The sequence below is a fragment of the Podarcis bocagei genome, assembly GCF_964188305.1.
Source record: "Podarcis bocagei genome assembly, chromosome: 2".
NCBI lineage: Eukaryota > Metazoa > Chordata > Lepidosauria > Squamata > Lacertidae > Podarcis > Podarcis bocagei.
The window spans coordinates 19,740,429-19,757,610 of record NC_138126.1 but is presented as its reverse complement, the minus strand read 5'-3'; the positions used below and the strand labels follow the sequence as shown (position 1 = coordinate 19,757,610).

At 42.4% G+C, this 17,182-nt stretch overlaps 3 protein-coding genes across 5 annotated transcripts in view; 2 read left to right on the top strand and 1 right to left on the bottom strand.

Moving 5' to 3' along the window:
- Nucleotides 1-16,419, top strand: part of LOC308581248 (killer cell lectin-like receptor subfamily F member 1) — a 90,518-nt gene extending 74,099 nt beyond the window's left edge. The window contains exons 2-3 of one of the 2 annotated variants that reach the window (XR_014004885.1): nt 13,855-16,243; nt 16,312-16,419. The gene's annotated coding sequence lies outside the window, so the exon portion shown is untranslated. Of the gene's footprint in view, nt 1-13,854; nt 16,244-16,311 lie in introns of those variants that run through there. The other variant, XM_081183778.1, reaches the window with a different exon arrangement.
- LOC308581122 (C-type lectin domain family 2 member B-like) overlaps nt 1-17,182 on the bottom strand; it is a 72,398-nt gene that overhangs the window by 47,203 nt on the left and 8,013 nt on the right. Inside the window, exon 6 of one of the 2 annotated variants that reach the window (XM_081183613.1) lies at nt 14,407-16,658. The exons of the other annotated variant lie outside the window; for it this stretch is intronic. Coding sequence (XP_081039739.1) covers nt 16,547-16,658 — 112 coding nt within the window. The 3' untranslated portion in view covers nt 14,407-16,546. Of the gene's footprint in view, nt 1-14,406; nt 16,659-17,182 lie in introns of those variants that run through there. 2 annotated transcript variants of the gene reach the window in all.
- LOC308581133 (killer cell lectin-like receptor subfamily F member 1) lies at nt 712-11,929 on the top strand. The gene is made up of 6 exons (XM_081183631.1): nt 712-1,108; nt 6,097-6,186; nt 7,469-7,594; nt 9,352-9,506; nt 10,200-10,306; nt 11,719-11,929. The coding sequence occupies exons 1-6, from the start codon at nt 1,024-1,026 to the stop codon at nt 11,840-11,842; spliced, it is 687 nt and encodes a 228-aa protein (XP_081039757.1). The 5' UTR covers nt 712-1,023; the 3' UTR covers nt 11,843-11,929.

Below are 17,182 nucleotides of genomic sequence, written 5' to 3'. Positions count from 1 at the left end.
GTCCCTTCCAATTCTATGATTCTATTCTGATCCTTGAGGGATTCGTCTTCCACCAGCTCATATCCAGCAAGACATTGCATAATAATACTAAAAGTGTGGCAGGGGGCGCATGCTATATACAGCATTCCAAAGAAGCAAAGTCATTGCAGTGGCAAACTCCTTCCCTGACCAAGACCTACATTTCAAGAGAGCCCCTGCATAGGCAGCTGTAGGATGTGATGCTGTGGTCTGAAACACTGAGCCTCTTAGGCTTGCCAACCAGAAGGTTGGTGGTTTCAATCCCCACGATGGAGTGAGCTCACGTAGCTCTGTCCCAGCAGTTTGAAAGCACACCAGTGCAAGTACATAAATAGGTGCCATTGTGGCGTGATGGAAAATAGCGTTTCTGTACACTCTGGTTTCAAACACGGTGTCCCGTTGCACCAGAGGAGGTTTAGTTTTGCTGGCCACATGACCCAGAAAGCTGTCTGTGGACAAACACCGCTCCCTCGTTCTGAAGCAAGTTGAGTGCCACAGCCCCATAGTCGCCTTTGACTGGACTTAACCGTCATGGGGTCCTTTACCTTTAACTTCTACTCCTCCCCACTCATAGAATCATAGAGCTGGAAGGACCCCAAGGATCTAGTCATAGGGGGATTGAACCTGCAACCTTGGCATTTTGAGGCCACGCTCTAACCAACTGAGCTATTCAGCCTCATTCATGCAAGCCTCAGTCACATCTCTATATGGTTTAGCTATAATCCATAACTGGGGCCTTTTTAGGCATCATTCCAAAAGTCAAACTCCATTCTAAAAGCTGAACAATACAAATTGAACAACTCACAAAAAAGTTTTTTAAAAAAACAAGAACCTGCCCTAACCACCTAATAAGCCTGTGAATGTGTTGAATGTATTGTGGTTGAAGAGAAGAGCTGCTCCGGAAAGAGATCTTTGGCCATCAACTCAGGCTATAGCAGCAAACCTTCAGTGCTCCTTCGACAGCCCTGCAGCCCTGAGAGGCTTCTCTGCAGCCTTTGCTTGCCAATGGAGGGCGAAGATGGTTATACTGCTTTGAACTTCCAGTCTAGGAGGGCTGCATCAGGAACTGCCACTGGGGCTCAGAAACAAGGTACTCCGTTCAGACCCCTTCGTATCTTCCAGTTTTTGTCTGATTCCACTGTAATGTATCAGTTGACATAAAGACATGATTTTCCTTTTCCTTTAGGTTTACCGTATTTTTTGCTCTATAAGGCTCACTTTTTCCCTCCTAGAAAGGAAGGGGAAATGTGTGTGCATCTTATGGAGCGAATGCAGGCTGCACAGCTATCCCAGAAGCCAGAACAGCAAGAAGGATCGCTGCTTTCACTGCACAGTGATCCCTCTTGCTGTTCTGGCTTCTGAGATTCAGAATATTTTTTTCCTTGTTTTCCTCTTCCAAAAACTAGGTGCGTCTTGTGGTCTGGTGCGTCTTATAGAGCGAAAAATACGGTATCCTATTTGTAGAAAATTCGTTTATACCCTTATAAGCAGGATTTTTGTTTGAATAACGAGACAGAAATACAGAAGGGTGCATGGCACGTAGGGATGGGGAAGAATTTCAGTTTTGTTTGCATTTTCATGAGAAACTACCCAAATTGCACTATTCGAAGCAAAACAAAACTGTCTTTCAAAATTCGCACTTGTGTTTGAATTTTGCAATGCAGTTCTTCAGCCACAAAATAGGCACAAATATTCATATACTGGTGTCTATAAAAGTGCAGACACTCATTTAAATAATATACAAAAATTCAGAGGAAATTGCTTGCAAAAATTTGTATACATGAAAACTGCATATAAAAATGTGGGAGAAATCTGAAGTAAATGCGGATGAATTTTCATTAAAAATAAATAAATGGTTGGAAGCAACCCACAAAGTTAAAGCTGACTTTTTAAATGATCAGTGCTTCACAAGTGTAAAGGGTCTCTAAATAGGTAAAGGGAGAGGGAGTTGTCATTTGAAGTTCACATAAAAATGAAATCAAGATCTGGCTGCATGGTTTTAAACATGATGAGAGCAGAAATGTGTCAATATTCAATTTATTCCTTGTAAAGAAACCTGGAGTTATTTTTGATCATCAACAAGTGCATATATGTACCCAGTAATACCTCTATGATTCTCAGCACAATTTCCGTCCATGTGGTATTTGTTATTTTGTATCCCCCCCCAAAATAACAAAAAAATCAGAAACAGGACCAAGGATGTCATTTGTTCTTTTATAACAAGTTTGTTGTCTTGATTTCTTATTATTACGGTGAGTTTTGCCATTTCTGTATAGTCCATTAATTTCTGTAGCCAGTCTTCTCTCTTCTGAACTTCTTTTCATTTGAGGGCAAATAACATTCTGGCAGCTGTAGTTGCATACATAAATAAATTTCTATACTGTTTAGGTAGTTCTAATCCTATAATTCCCAAAAGAAAAGCTTCTGGTGTTTTTTTTTACAAATCTGTTATCTTAAAGATTTTTAGAAAGGAATGGAAATGGTTCAGTGAATATTTACAAATAAATTGTAAACAGACATTATGACATGGGCAAGATTATTGTAAATCCCTGCAGTTGTTGTTGTTGTTGTTTTAAACATATATGAACATATATGAGATATATATGAGCATAAAAGAATAAGTGAAGATAATTCGGAGTATGCAGGAAATGATGAAAATAAATGTAAAGAACTGCAGACAAAGAGCGAAGGAAGCCAAGGTTTGATATGCTAGAATTATTGTTGAACTATTGTAACGTATATAAATGAAAATTATAAATAAGGATGCAGAATTGAGGACAATGCAAATAAAATTAGGTATGCTAGTTAGCTTGGAAAATAAGATGTTATAATATGCTTTTATTCAAATTCAAAGCATGCATGTAGCATGAAGCGTGCACATAGATGGGTCTTTGCTTGTTGCTTCTTCTGCAACATTTCACACTCCTTCCCCCAGCCTAGCGAAGAAAAAACACTTCTGTAGATGCTGCACCCAATGTCCTGGCCAAGGCACAGTTTAAAGGTGTGAGCATGTTGCCTGACCACCTGCTCCACCCACATCCTTTTCCTATGCACCTACTGAGCCACGGAGGCGACTCATGGTGAAAACTACAGCGCCTGCCTGTCCTCTTCTCTGCTAACACCTGTTCTCCACTGTGCCTGCCCAACAAAGGCTGGTGACTCTTTTGTTTCACTGCAACCCAGGACACGTTTTCAAATGCAATGGTCAAAGGTTTTGCTGCAGAACTTCTTTCCACCTCAGGTCCACTTCCTGATTAAAGAGAATGCTTCGTATTTTAGCATCTGGTGCTCCATTTCTTTTTGTCAGGTTAATGAGCAATATTGGTAGGCAACTAAATAATTGGACAGGCAGAGTAACTTCCATTTGGACCATGTCTGTCTTACCAGGCACATCTCATGCCTGTAGGAAGGGATTTGCACTGGCTGCCCATTAGAGATCAAGCCAGATTTTTAAGGTCTTCTTACTTATGTATAAAGCCCTAAACAGCTCTGGACCAGATTTCCTAAAAGAACAACTTCCCTTTCGTTGGCAGGTAAGGGCATTAAAAGTACAAATGAAGCCCAATTAGTCTCGCCACAGCTTCCTGATTCTTAGCTTCTGGGAGGTGGGCTCCTTTCACCGATAGCTCTAGCGATATGGAGGGCACTCCATGATGAAATACAAGCATATTCATCTCTATTGGCATTCTGCGGGCTTTTGAAGATGCCCCTGTTTACACAGATTTCTCAGCATAAATCTCATGTTTTAATTACTGCCATGTTTTAACGGAATTTTTATGTCTTGATGCAATTCTTTTATTGTGCGTTTTAATGGTGATAATATCAAACAAAAGCTACAAACATGTCAATTTACAAAATGAAAAAAGGAGGTGGTTTTATCAGGCAAGTAGATTACAGTATTGGAATGAGATTTCCATAGTTATTGGCTGCAAGACTTCTGAAATTAGACCATTTAGGGAATGTATATAAATATTCCCAAGCTCACCAGCTGTCCGATACATCTGTAAATAGCCCTGATTTTTTCCAACCACTTTGGATGGTACACTTCCTATGAATATATAGCCCAGTTGGTTAGAACATGGTGCATATACTGCCTAGGTTGTAGGTTTGGTTCCTGTAAGCTAGAACTGCATAGATTGGACTAGATCTTCCTCAGGGTCCCTCCAATGCTACAATTCTATGTTTCCACTACACAAAAATCAATGTCACACATCCACTTTTTCCTCTAAATAAAAATAGCAAAATATTTCAAAGTATTTCAACCTGCTTCCTATTAGTGGATGAATGTTTTCTGAAGATTTTTAAAATTCAAACTAATACAAAACATCAAAAATAAAAGATGGTTCATTTCCTTCGCTCTCTTTCTCTTCCCTCCTTTTGACAAAGCATGCTGCTGACAGCTGACACACACAACAGACACCAGAAAGCTCCAATATATATTCAATCAGGCCATATAGCAAGAGGAGCACAAAATCAATGACAGCGAGCTGAGCATAGTCAAGGGGTTACGAACAATGATGAGATTTTCAGGGTGCAAAGTTTATCAGTACATTGGTATCAGAGACTGCTCATTTCTCTTTCTTTCTTTCTTTCTTTCTTTTGCATTTTTGTTTAGATTTTCCATAATACAATTTAATTTTAAAAAAGAGAAATAATACATAACAGAAAAGAAACATTAAATCATTATACAATATCCAAAAAAGAAAAAACATAAACAAAATAAAAGAAACCCACCACCCTGCTTAACTTCCCTTAACTCATCTTCTCTAGAATCAATTTTACCTTTATCGTTGCATTCTGATTGTTTTTATTTTCTCTACATACATATGTCATTGATAATTTATTGTTTTGACGCATTTACATTCTTAATTGAAGCATATTAGCATGTCTTTTTTCCTAAAGGGAATTCATTAATGCATGAAACATTATTAAAAAACAACGAAATATTACTATCTAAAATATATAACCTTTTGCTAGATTTGGACATGATTGACGAGGAAGTGAAAGAGACAATGATTAAATGGGTGCAAAATTCGGCCACACAATATATTTAGAGCAATGGGAGAAACTTTGGCAGGAAGATATAAGGTTTACCGCCTGTAGTACAATAAAAGAAAATTTCATCAAAATGTTCTACAGGTGGTATTTAACAGCAGTCCAATTAGCAAAAACCGATAAACTGAAATGCAACCTCTGTTGGAAATGCAACGAGGAAGCTGGTACAACAACACTTATGTGGTGGAGTTGTACCCCGATTAAGTACTTCCGGGCAGAAATACATGAGGAGTTGAAAAAAATGATTAAAATCCCATTAACGAAAAAACCAGAGGCTTACCTACTGGGCCTTTTTGGAAAATAAATACCTAAATCGAAAAAAAGAATTTTCTTCTATGCGACCACTGCAGCTAGGATCGTAATAGCATCTAAATGGAAAGCTAAAGAACTACCTACTGAGGAAGAATGGATTCTCAAATTAAATGAATATTTTAAATTGGCTAAATTAACAACTTCCGTACGACAGCAGTCAAATCAAAAACAAAAAAAAGAATGGCAATGCTTTGATGATTATATGACAAAATATTGCTCCAACAGAGACTGCTCATTTCTTGCATGTGGAATGGGAGATCAGCTTTTCTCCTTATCGTGCCAGCTCCATCAAAGCCCACTCTTATTTTTGTCTTTTGTGAACTTCTTCACAAGCCCTTCTAAATTAAACAAGTTTAGCCTGGCAGATCTCCACATTCCTACACCACTTCCACACACCCTTTAAACTCCTCCTGACAATTCAACGTTTTAGGGTACATTTCTCCTAATGTGCACATTTTTTGTTTGCAATTTTCCCTAGCACACTGTTTTTTTCAAGCCATCCCCTAATAAATTTTGGTATGTTTGCAGTTTACTAAACATATACCATTTGCCTGTTGCCTCCTGAATGGTTTTTTTTTGTCAAAAAAAACAAAACAAAAACAAATCACCTAGCCTTCTCCCTGTGATGCTTGTTAGCCTGCAATGAGTTACAGGAAATTCTAATCTAGGCACTGCTGACTCACATCATTCAAGTTTTCCCACTCCTCACAGATGCTTCCGGGCTTCCCTGTTGGTACCGGATCACCCTGTGGGCAGGTGGCTTTGTGATCATCATCCTGGGGGTGGCTGTGACAGTCTTGGGTGAGTATTATTTATTATTTCATTTATGAATTGCTGTCCATGTGGCATCCTGAAGTGGTTTACCATACAATAAAAGCATATACAGAATGATGGTCTAAATATAAACAGTTAGCACATCTTCCATTGGCTCCAGCACATTTGGTCTGGCCCCCTCTCCAGAGCCCTCCTTCTCCCCCCACCCCAGTGGTTTCAGTTGGCTGGGTTGGTGTGTATGGAGCACCCTTTACAAGTCTGGTGCATGGCCATGTTCTGCGTACTCCCATGAACTTTCTTCAGGGCCATACCCCTTCCACAAAATCAGGTGTTGAAGGTTCTTCGCATTGTGGAGTCTAGAATTTGTTCTACTTCATACTCCCCCTCTCCTTCTACCATGACGGGAGGCGGAGGTGCTTGTCTAGGTGCCTGGTAAGGGTGTGCAGGCACAACAGGCAACAAAACGGATCTGCGGAAGATGGGGTGAATCTTCATGGATACAGGCAATCGAAGCCAGAAAGTCACAGGGTTGATCTGATCTACAACTTCAAACGGGCCCACCCTCTGTGGCTCCAATTTCTTGCACCTGCCTTTCTGTGGCAAATCACGTGTCAAGAGCCATACCTGATCTCCCACCTTAATCTCGGTGCCAGGTATTCTGTGTGCATCAGCCAATCTCTTACAGGCTTCATTAGCACAATCCAAAACTCTCTCTTAGCAAACTCTGTATTCCTGTCAGTTCTTCTATGAAGTCTTCTGCTGCCGGCACTGACAGGGAGTCGGTCGGGGATGGGAAGGTGCGAGGATGGTATCCATAACTGGCAAAGAAGGGGGCCTGCTGTGAGGAAGCATGAAGAGTGCAGTTGTATGCAAACTCAGCCAAGGAGAGATTGGATACCCAATCGTCTTCCTGGTAGTTCACATATTCTGATTAGCTGTCAATTGGGAGTAGATTGACAGCTGAGGAGAAGTCATATCAGTTGGGAAAGGCAGGGAGGGAGGGAGGTGTGAGGCAAACAACTCCCAAAGCTGAGGTGAAAACGGGTATCTGAGGCCTGAATAATAAGCTCTTCTTCCCCGTTATGTTAATAATAGTTTGCTGGTGAATATCAGAAGAAGGGAGCTGGGGGCTTTGTTAGACCAAGTTGCTGCCCCAGATAAAGATGGTAACAGGAATAAAATGGCAGAAGTGTGTCACCATTGTCTTATCATATCCATCTTCTCTCATTCCTTGGCCTCTAAATTTTGAATTTGTGCCTTAATATTATGCCTACTCATTTAACTGGCTTTCTTTGTTTTGCGGGGACAGCTTTACAGTTGGAAGCTGACAAGGGAAAAATTCTACTGAACAATGGTGGATGCAATGCCTCAACAGTCAAGTTTCTGGCTTCCCTAAGACACAGCATCTGCAATCAAAATCAGTATAATTCCTCAGGTAGAACTGATATATTGTACTGCTGTCTCTTTTAAGCATAGCAATTGTTTGTAAGTCCTTGCTTTCAGTTCACATCTATGTTGTTTTGAGGCATAAAACCTTCTGTAAAGAAATTAATTTCATTCATTGAAATTCATTCATTTCATAGACTCATAGAATTGTAGAGTTGGAAGGGACCCCAAGGGTCATCTAGTCCAACCCTCTGAAATGCAGGAATCTCAGCTAAAGCATCCATGGCAGAAGGCCGTCCAGCTTCTGCTTAAAAACCTCCAGGGAAGGAGAGTCCACAACCTCCCTCGGGAGACCGTTCCACTGTCAAACCGCTCTTACCATCAGAAAGTTTCCCTTTATTTAGTCAAAACAGCTTCTAATGTCAGAACGTTTTTCCTGATAATTAGTCAGAGTCTCTTTCCTTGTAACTTGAATCCATGGTTTCAGGTCCAACCCTACTGAGCAGGAGAAAACAGGATTGCTCCATCTCCCGTGTGGCAGCACACATTCCAGCTTGTCAAAATCCTTCTCCAATTGTGGCACCTAGAACTGGACACATGACTCCAGGTGGTGTTCTCATAGTTTGGTGGTAGAGCACCGATCTTGGATGCAGAAAGTCCCAGATTACATACCTGGTGTCTCAAACTGCTGCTGGTCAGTGGAGACAAATTTGAGCTAGATGAACCCCATGATCTCCCTAAGAATAAGGCTGCTCCCTATGGTCCTAAATGGTCAAGCATTTTTGGCTTCATTCTGGAGCCAACTTCACACTCAACTCTGGCCATTGCCTTTCTCACTAAGAGCCAGGTGAGGGAAGGGAGACCCACACATTTGCCCTCTGGCACAAAGCCACTTCCTTTGTTATACCAAGAACAGTATTTAAGGCTATTAACTCACCTGGCTAGTTAATATATATATGGAATCCTCCATTAGATTTTAACCTTTTCTGGATCCAGGACCCCAAGAATTAGAAGGGACTTGGTTATTATGGAGACTGACAGCCCCCCCCAAAAAAAACCCCACCTCACCACAGTATTGTCAACACGGAGCTACCATGAGACAGACTGTGGAGACCAACTTGGACATGTAAGGCTGCAATTTGTCTTGTAAACTCCATCTCCACCCTTGTCCTCTAGAGAGGGCTCCAGTCTCCTCTCTCTGAACTCATTCAGATGCAAAAACTAGGCGAGTAATGAACTTGCATTTGCAAAAGGCCTAAACTAAGCATGATGTGAGAGATCTGTACTTTGATCTCTGTATCTTTTTATACTCAAAAGGATTTTGAGTGTGCAGGGAGGACTGAATTGGATCATGACTATAAAAGAAGCTTTAAAGTAGCAAATCTGAGTCAAGCTGCACGCCTGTTTCCCATAAAAATCACCTCCCCACCTGACAGCTATTGTCTCGCCTCCCCCCATTCTCCCCTAAAAAACCCCTTCTGGCTCAAACAGAGGGCATGTTTTTGGGTGAGAAGCCAGCCCTGAGACCTGATGGAAATGGAGAGCGTAATCTGGATCAGGGCTCTTCTTTCAAAAGAACTGTGGCAAATGTAAGTGCACTTCAAAAGAAAAGAAAAGAAAAATAACATAAAAAGTTGTTGGATCCCAACTTTGAGGAGTTTCAAAGAGCACCTTGCAAACCATCAATTTACTGGACAACTTCACTCAGCCTAGAGGCATTGGGTCTTTACCGTTGCAGAGCACTTATGTTTTTCACAATCAAAATGGAGGCCCAGTCATAATCATTAAATGTCTTTCCTTCCACAGATAATTCCCCTTGCAAAGTGTGCCCTATGCAATGGCAGCTCCACAGGGACAAGTGCTACTGGCCATCTGAAAATATGAAAACCTGGGATGAGAGCCAACATGACTGTTCAACAAGGGATTCTCAACTGCTGGTCATCCAAGACAAGGAGGAGATGGTAAGGGGACAATTGCATATTTCAGGCAATGCATTCCCATGCAGGTTAATTCTGAAGGAGGCCTGAATCCAACTGAACTTAACTCTAGCTTAGTAGTTCTGCAATGATATCATGGTTGGTGGCTTGAGAAGCATGTGGAGTGCAGGGCCTTGTTTAGTGCTTCATCCCGTTCCCACCCATGACCAGTTAATCAGTGTCTAGAGAAGGCCTTGGGGAGCTTGACTAGTGAGAACCAAAGTACCAGTTGCAAGCAAATCCTTGTAACTGTAGCCCAAGTCCTCTTTTTATTTAGAAAGACCCTTTAGGAAGGTGAGGTTGGTGGTGGAGCAGTGGCAGAGGAGGAGCTGGTGTTCCCCTGGCCCCCCCCCCATTCCACACGGCCTTTCAGCAGCTTTTCCCCATGGATGCTTTAAAGCGTGTTTGGAGGCTTTTTCAATGGTGTTCCCCATATACACAATTTCACTTCAATGCACAGTTCCTTGCAATGTGACCCCTGCGTAAATGGGGAGGCCTGCATTATAAATGCTTAATGCTGATTTGATTACTGTTCTTGGTGAATGTTTCTTTATGATTAATATCAACTTTCACATTTTACTACTTTATTTTACTTTAGTGTAAGCTTTATTCTGAAGTTATCAACTTGAAAATAATTTAACATATTTTTAAATAAAATACACATTATCTCTCATGCAGGATTTCATAGAAAGCATTACTAAAAATTCAAAATACTGGATTGGACTCTCACTATTAAAATCGAAGAAATGGTTTTGGATTACAGGCTCCCAGCTTGATCAGAGTCTGTGAGTTGTTATTGTTTTTAATCTAAGCAAAAAATCATACAATTTTGACTCTTGAGAAATTGGGAAAGGTCTGGGATGGCAAGTTTCTATACCATGAAGTCATGCGAGTAGTTCTATTTTTATTTTTATTCACTGGCCACCTCACTCCCCACTCATGGTCTCAATTGAAGTTCCCCCCTTTCTCCAGAACACTGGTTCCTGGGGGGAAGGAAAGGTCCTTAGGGGTGTGAATGGAACATTTCCCACTATTTATAAGTGCTGTATGGAACCACAGTGGCAAGTAGTGGAGGTGTAACCCTTCCCACTTTTTAAAAAAAAATGCAAAGTGAAAGAATAGTAGAAAATCCTCATGCTCCTTGTCATAACCAGTGACAACACCCTTCTCCATGGAATTCTTAAAAAAACTTCACCCTGTTTCTATTTTCAAGGCTTTCTTTCACTCCTAACACACACAAGTGGTCAAAAAGAACTGGCCAAAAATATTGGCCTGACCTTCGACGAAAATCAGAGAAGAGAGAAGAAAGGGAAAACTGGAAAGTTATTGGCAGTTAATGATGGGTGCCTCCCCCCCCCCCCAGCATCTCGTTTATTTTGGGGTTGCCAACTGTCCGGTTTGGGTTTGGGTTTAATGTAGTTGGGAATGTGCTGAGGTCCAAATATGGACAAGCAAAGCCAACTCCTGCTCTCAAGTTCCTAGATCTGCCCCATTGCCCCCATTTCACTAATTCTTCCTAGGTGGCAAACTGGTAGGTCATTTTCATTCAGAGGCGTAGCATGGAGGTGCCACTGCTCCGGGCACAATTTGGAGAGGGGGTGCAGACAGTCGTCCCACAGCAGGCTCCTTCATCAGAACCTGGCTGCGCTCTAGAAGGAGCTGCTCCTTGCTTACAGCGCTTGTGCCTGGTCAGGCCTGACCCAGGGGAGGAGAGCAGGCGAGGGGGAGGCAGCACTGCTCTGCCACTTGGTCACTTCTGACGTGGCGGCGGAGAGCAGGAGGAGAGTGGGCAGCAGCTTCCCCAACCCTCTCCTACACTGAATTGTGGCGCGGGAGGGCGCCCTCCATGCATCACCCTCTCGGGAGTGTGCCCTGGGCGGCGCAGGCATACACTCCACCGCTGTTTTGATTTCCAGATCCCTGCTGGAACATAAACCACAGCTGCAATCCTCTGTCCCAGGCCCCAAAGTCTTGGTGCAGGAAAAGGGGAAGATAGTGCTGCTCCCACTATCAAGCTCAGCGTGACTTTCTTCCCTCTCTCCACTTTGATGCTACTCATCCATGTTTGGAGGATTCAAATGCATACAACCAGCTTATTGTACATTTTGGGAACACTCATGCTTTCTATTAAGAACATGAAAAAATAGTTGTAACAGACTTCAGTCCTGATATTCAGATGTACCCTTTTCTTCCACAGATTTCCAGAACCAAACTATGCTGAAGGAAACTCTTGTGCCGCAATAAAACGAAGTGTCAGCTCTGAACCCTGCAATCGTCGTCTACTTCAGTGGATTTGCCAGAAAGACTCTCTCCTACTGTGATATTTTAGTTTGATAAATATAACAATTATGTGGGTTTTTGTTATTTGCCAGGAACACAGAATAAAAATGTCACCGAGTTACTGAGAAGATTATGGAAAGGTATTATTCTGTTGTCATCAAAATACCTCTTTGTGAAATCCAGAGAGAGCAAACCTAAAATGGAATTCTACGTCAATTTATTTTGGCTAATAAAAGCTTGGTTTTAAGTCACGACTGAGGATCAGCTGTATAATCTGACAGTGCATGATGATGATGATGATGATAATACCCCACCCATCTGGCTGGGTTTTCCCAGGCAGTCTCGGCGTCTTCCAGCACATATAAAAACATCATAAAACATCAAACATTTAAAACTTCCTGTCAGAGCTGCTTCAAGATCCTAGCTCACAGAGGATCACGCTAGCCAGCGGTCATTAAGTAAAAGTCTTTATTGAATTACAGTTTCCATTCTCACGCTGCTGTCTGCAACTCTACGTCTACTAGCTAGATCGGCGAGGCTCCGTCTGAGTCTCCGCCCCGTGCGCACCAACTTAATATCCTAGCCTTGCTCCACCTTTTCCTCCTGACTGTCCTCCTCTGGGTCCCTCTACCCCCCGGGGCTTCTTCCTTCCGGGATTCTTCTGACGCTGACCCGGACCCTTCTGCCTCCTTGCGCCGGGCTTTAGGACCTGGTTCCCTTTCGGGGCTGCTCACTGCGCCGCCTTCCTCTGCATTTGAACTTGGCGCGCGCGCCCAACCTTCCACTTTCCTCTTAACCGTTTCTTCGCTCCCCGATGGAGGTGTGGCCACTCCTGACTCCTGCCCTCCCTCCTGTGGTGAGCTGCCAGCGCTTCCCCCCTGGCTCCTTTCCTCTTCCCTGCTTCCTGGCGGTGACGCTGGTCCCGATTTCCAGCTGCTCCCCCCTGAGTCTCCTCTGGCTCTATCTTCCTGGGGTGCCTCCCTAGACTCCCCCCATGCCCTGGCCACTGGTGCTCCTTTCTGTGAATCCTCTGATTCACTGGAAAGACTGGGAGATCTCGGGTCGTCGTCATCACTCATCCTTTCCTCTGTCTCCTCCCCTTCGCTCTCTGTTTCCTCCCTTGCCCGTGCCTCTGCACCTAAACCCCTGACACTTCCCTATACAGGGCTCCATTCAGATGTTTTCTAAAAATTGTATAGTCATTTTTCTCCTTGACATCTGATGGGAGAGCGTTCCACAGGGCGGGTGCCACTGCCAAGAAGGCCCTCTGCCTGGTTCCCTGTAATTTCACTTCTCACAGGGAGGGAACCACCAGAAGGCCCTCGGAGCTGGACCTCAGTGTCCGAGCAAAATGATGGGGGGGGTGGCATATCAAGGAATGGGTGCAGCTGGTGCACTAGATTTAACTGTGCAAATGCACTTCTGGCCATGGCAGAGACTTGGGCATCTAGGCACAAGGCCGAGTCCAGGAAGTTGCATATCTATATGCAGACGACACCCAGATCTGTCTCTCTGTTCCATCTGAATAAAGAGAAGCAGTTGAGATGTTAGACTAGTGCTTGCAGGTGGTGATGGGCTGGATGGGGCCAATAAATTAAAGCTGAATGCTGAAAAGATAGGTGTCTCAGGTCCAGGAGGTGGGGAGGCAATCTGCCCTTGGAATGCTGGCTATTGTCCCTTTTGGATGGTGATGACTTGGTCACTGTGCTCCATAGCTTCCAGAATGAATTATTGCAATGCACTGTATGTGGGGCTGCCTTTGAAGACAACTCAGAAACTTCTCTTGTCCAACATGCAGCAGCCAGATTTCTGACTGGTTCTGCATAGATCTCATACAGTCTGTGTTTTAAAACAGCTTCACTGGTTGCCAGTTTGTTACTGGATCCAATTCAAGATGCTCACATTAGTTTTTAAAGTCCTAAGCGACTCAGACCACAAACAGCTGAAATACCACCTCCTTCCCACGGTCCCTCTTGGGCCCCTCATGGTAGTTCACTCACTCTCAGAAGCTTGTGGTGTTCACCCACCCTCCCAGTATTGTTTGAAGTTATAGGGAGCTTGCAATTGTTTGGGGTGAACACCATGCAACTATGATGTTTCTTGCTGCTTCGTGTCCTACCAATTAGCATTACAAAGCCCAGCTATGGATGTAATATGCAATATTTTTCTTACAATTGTAAATCATAGTGCCTTTGTTTTTTATTGAATATAGCACTGTAAACCACATGCACCATTGTACTGGATTGCTTTGAAGTCATTTCTGTGAGTCCCCCCCACCCTGAGAATAATGCACTCATATAAATTGGTTTGTGCAGATCTTTTTGGGTAAGATACTTTGGCCATAATAACAGGCTACAGCCAACTAAATCCTACTTAGGGCAGACCCTTTGAAATTAATGTTTGGATTTTTAATTCATTTCAGTGAGTCTACTCTGAGTAGGACTAGCATCCGAGGCAACCGTGGGGGGGGGGAGAGAGAGGGAGAGAGATGTGTAAATTTAAATAGCAGGAAGAGGGCGAATGAGGGCTGAGAGCAAATGTAAAAAGGATGGGACAGCTGCATATTCCTGCATTGTAGGGGTTGGACTAGATGATTCTCTTTAAAAATAAAAAAAAAAAAAAAATTATTCAGTTTTCAAACATACAAGAAAAAACATACCAAACATATACATACCAAACAAATAACAGACAAAAGAGAAAAACATACACTTACACCAACATAAAATGTAGAGAGAAAAAACATAACTATTAATAACACTTCTTTATATAACTAATTGGACTTCCTCACATCTCCCTTCCCTGCGTTCTCTGTAATAGAACAAATGACAGCAATTTGATACCTTATTTCAATTTCTTATTTTATACCTCTCACATATTATGTCTCTAGGCTTCACATAGTTTTTGTCAATTAGTTATAACTTAAATTTAAACATAATATTACTTTAAATTTCAACCTTTTCTTACTCATCACTTAGTTTCCTGTATCTTTCAACTAAATTGCTGGAACCGTATTTTTCCAATCGTGCAGTTTCTTAGGATACATATAATTTATATTGTTTTTGTAGATAGTCCTTAAACTTTTTCCAGTCCTCTTACATTGTTTCTTCTCCCAAATCACGGATTCTGCCAGTCATTTCAGCCAACTCCATATAGTCCATCAATTGCGTCTGCCATTCTTCCAGTGTGGGCAAATCTTGTGTCTTCCAATATTTTGCAATATATTCTTGCTGCTGTAGTTGCATACATAAAAAACGTTCTGTCCTTCTTTAACACTTTCTGGCCAACAATGCCCAGGAGGAAGGCCTCTGGTTTCTTAGTGAAGGTATATTTGAATACCTTTTTTAACTCATTGTAGATCATTTCCCAGAAGGCCTTCACTCTTGGACATGTCCACCAGAGGTGAAAGAATGTCCCTTCAGCCTCCTTACATTTCCAACATTTATTATCAGACAAGTGATATATTTTTGCAAGCTTGACTGGGGTCATGTACCACCTATATATCATTTTCATAATATTTTCTTTCAGGGCATTACATGCCGTGAACTTCATACCGGTGGTCCATAACCTTTCCCAGTCCTCAAACATAATGTTGTACCCAATATCCTGAGCCCATTTTATCATGGCTGATTTAACTGTCTCATCCTGAGTGTTCCATTTAAGCAGCAAGTTATACATTCTTGAAAGTACCTTAGTCTTTGGACTAGATGATTCTCAACAGGGTGTGGCGTTCCCAAAGCAAAGGAAGGACTGCACTCTGATAAAATACACACATAGGCTTGAACCAGCAAGACTCTGGGAGGAGTGCATATAATAATACCGTATTTTTCGCTCTATAACACACACCTGACCATAACACGCACATCGTTTTTAGAGGAGGAAAACAAGGGAAAAAACATTCTGAATGAAACAGTGGACGTATCATTTTTGTGCTTCATGCTGTGGCCACAGACATGTGATCTGATGGTGAATTTGGGGTGACCCAATGCAAAAATCCTGAGAATCCCTGTGGATCCATGCTTTGTAATCACGTTTTTGCACCATTGCAGCCCCAGGCAACAGTGGGTGCGTGATTTTTGGGGGGCAGGCTGTAGCCATGGATATGCTATGTGCTCTGATGGTGAATTTGGGGTGACCCAATGCAAAGATCCTGAGGATCCATGTGGACCCATGCTTTGTAACCACGTTTTTGCACCATTGCAAAAGTTAAAGTTAAAACTACAAAGAGCTAATTTCCTACTTGAGCATGCATACACAATCTGAGAGTAAATGCTTTTAAATAATAATAATAATAATAATAATAATAATAATAATAATAATGGTGATGATGAAAGCTCTTGTTAAAATGGGCAGCTGCAATTTGGGGGTTGTCTTATAAGCCCAGTCGCCTAATACGCTGGGCAGCTCTGCGCTGGGAGAAAGCCGCCTGAGAAACAGTTATAAAGGTCAGGACTAGCCGCCTGAGAAACAGTTATAAAGGTCAGGACTAGCCGCCTGAGAAACAGTTATAAAGGTCAGGACTAGCCGCCTGAGAAACAGTTTCTACGCAAATGCAATTCTGGTTCTAAACGCAGCATAAGGGGTCTCTGTAATATAGTGTATTTTAAAATGGGGTTTTAGAGGTTTTAGGGGTTTTTGAATGTTTTATGTAGTTTTGTAGTATTTCTATGTAGTTTTGTGGTAGTTTTATGTAGTTTTTATGTAGTTTTCATTCAGAGGTATATTCAGTGCACAGCTAGTGCCCTTTCTCATCTGTGAACTGATTTGCTGCAGATCCAGCGTTCTTTACTTAGCCTGCTGGAGCTGGCAACACCTTGACGGTTTATGTACGCAGATTCTCCTCCTCCCCAAATTTCAAACCTAAAATTTCAAACAGAACATATGTTGAAATAATAATAACAGCACTTTTATTATTTATATGTCACCCATCTGACTGGGTTGTTCCATCCACTCTGGCTGGCTCCCAACAAAATATCAAAAACATAATAAAACATAGTAAAACTTCAAACAATAAAAACTCACAATACAAGGCTGCCTTCAGAAGTCTTCTAAAAGTTATACATTCTTTTATTTTCTTGACATCTGATGGGAGGGCATTCCACAGGGTGAGCACCACCACCGAGAAGGCCCTCTGCCTGGTTCCCTGTAACCTCACTTCTCTCAGTGAGGGAACTGCCAGAAGGCCCTCAGCGCTGGACCTCAGTGTCCGGGCTGAACGATGGGGGTGGAGACGCTCCTTCAGATATACTGGGCTGAGGCTGTTTAGGGCTTTAAAGGGCAGCACCAACACTTTGAATTGTGCTTGGAAACGTATTGGGAGCCAATGTGGATCCTTTAGGACTGGTGTTAAATGGGCCTGGTGGCCACTTCCAGTCACCAGTCTA

Coding starts and splice junctions, on each gene's coding strand:
- LOC308581133 (XM_081183631.1), top strand. CDS start 1,024: ATGGAGGGCGAAGATGGTTATACTGCTTTGAACTTCCAGTCTAGGAGG. Junction 1,109..6,096: donor CACTGGGGCTCAGAAACAAG/GTACTCCGTTCA, acceptor CACTCCTCACAG/ATGCTTCCGGGCTTCCCTGT. Junction 7,595..9,351: donor AAATCAGTATAATTCCTCAG/GTAGAACTGATA, acceptor TTCCTTCCACAG/ATAATTCCCCTTGCAAAGTG.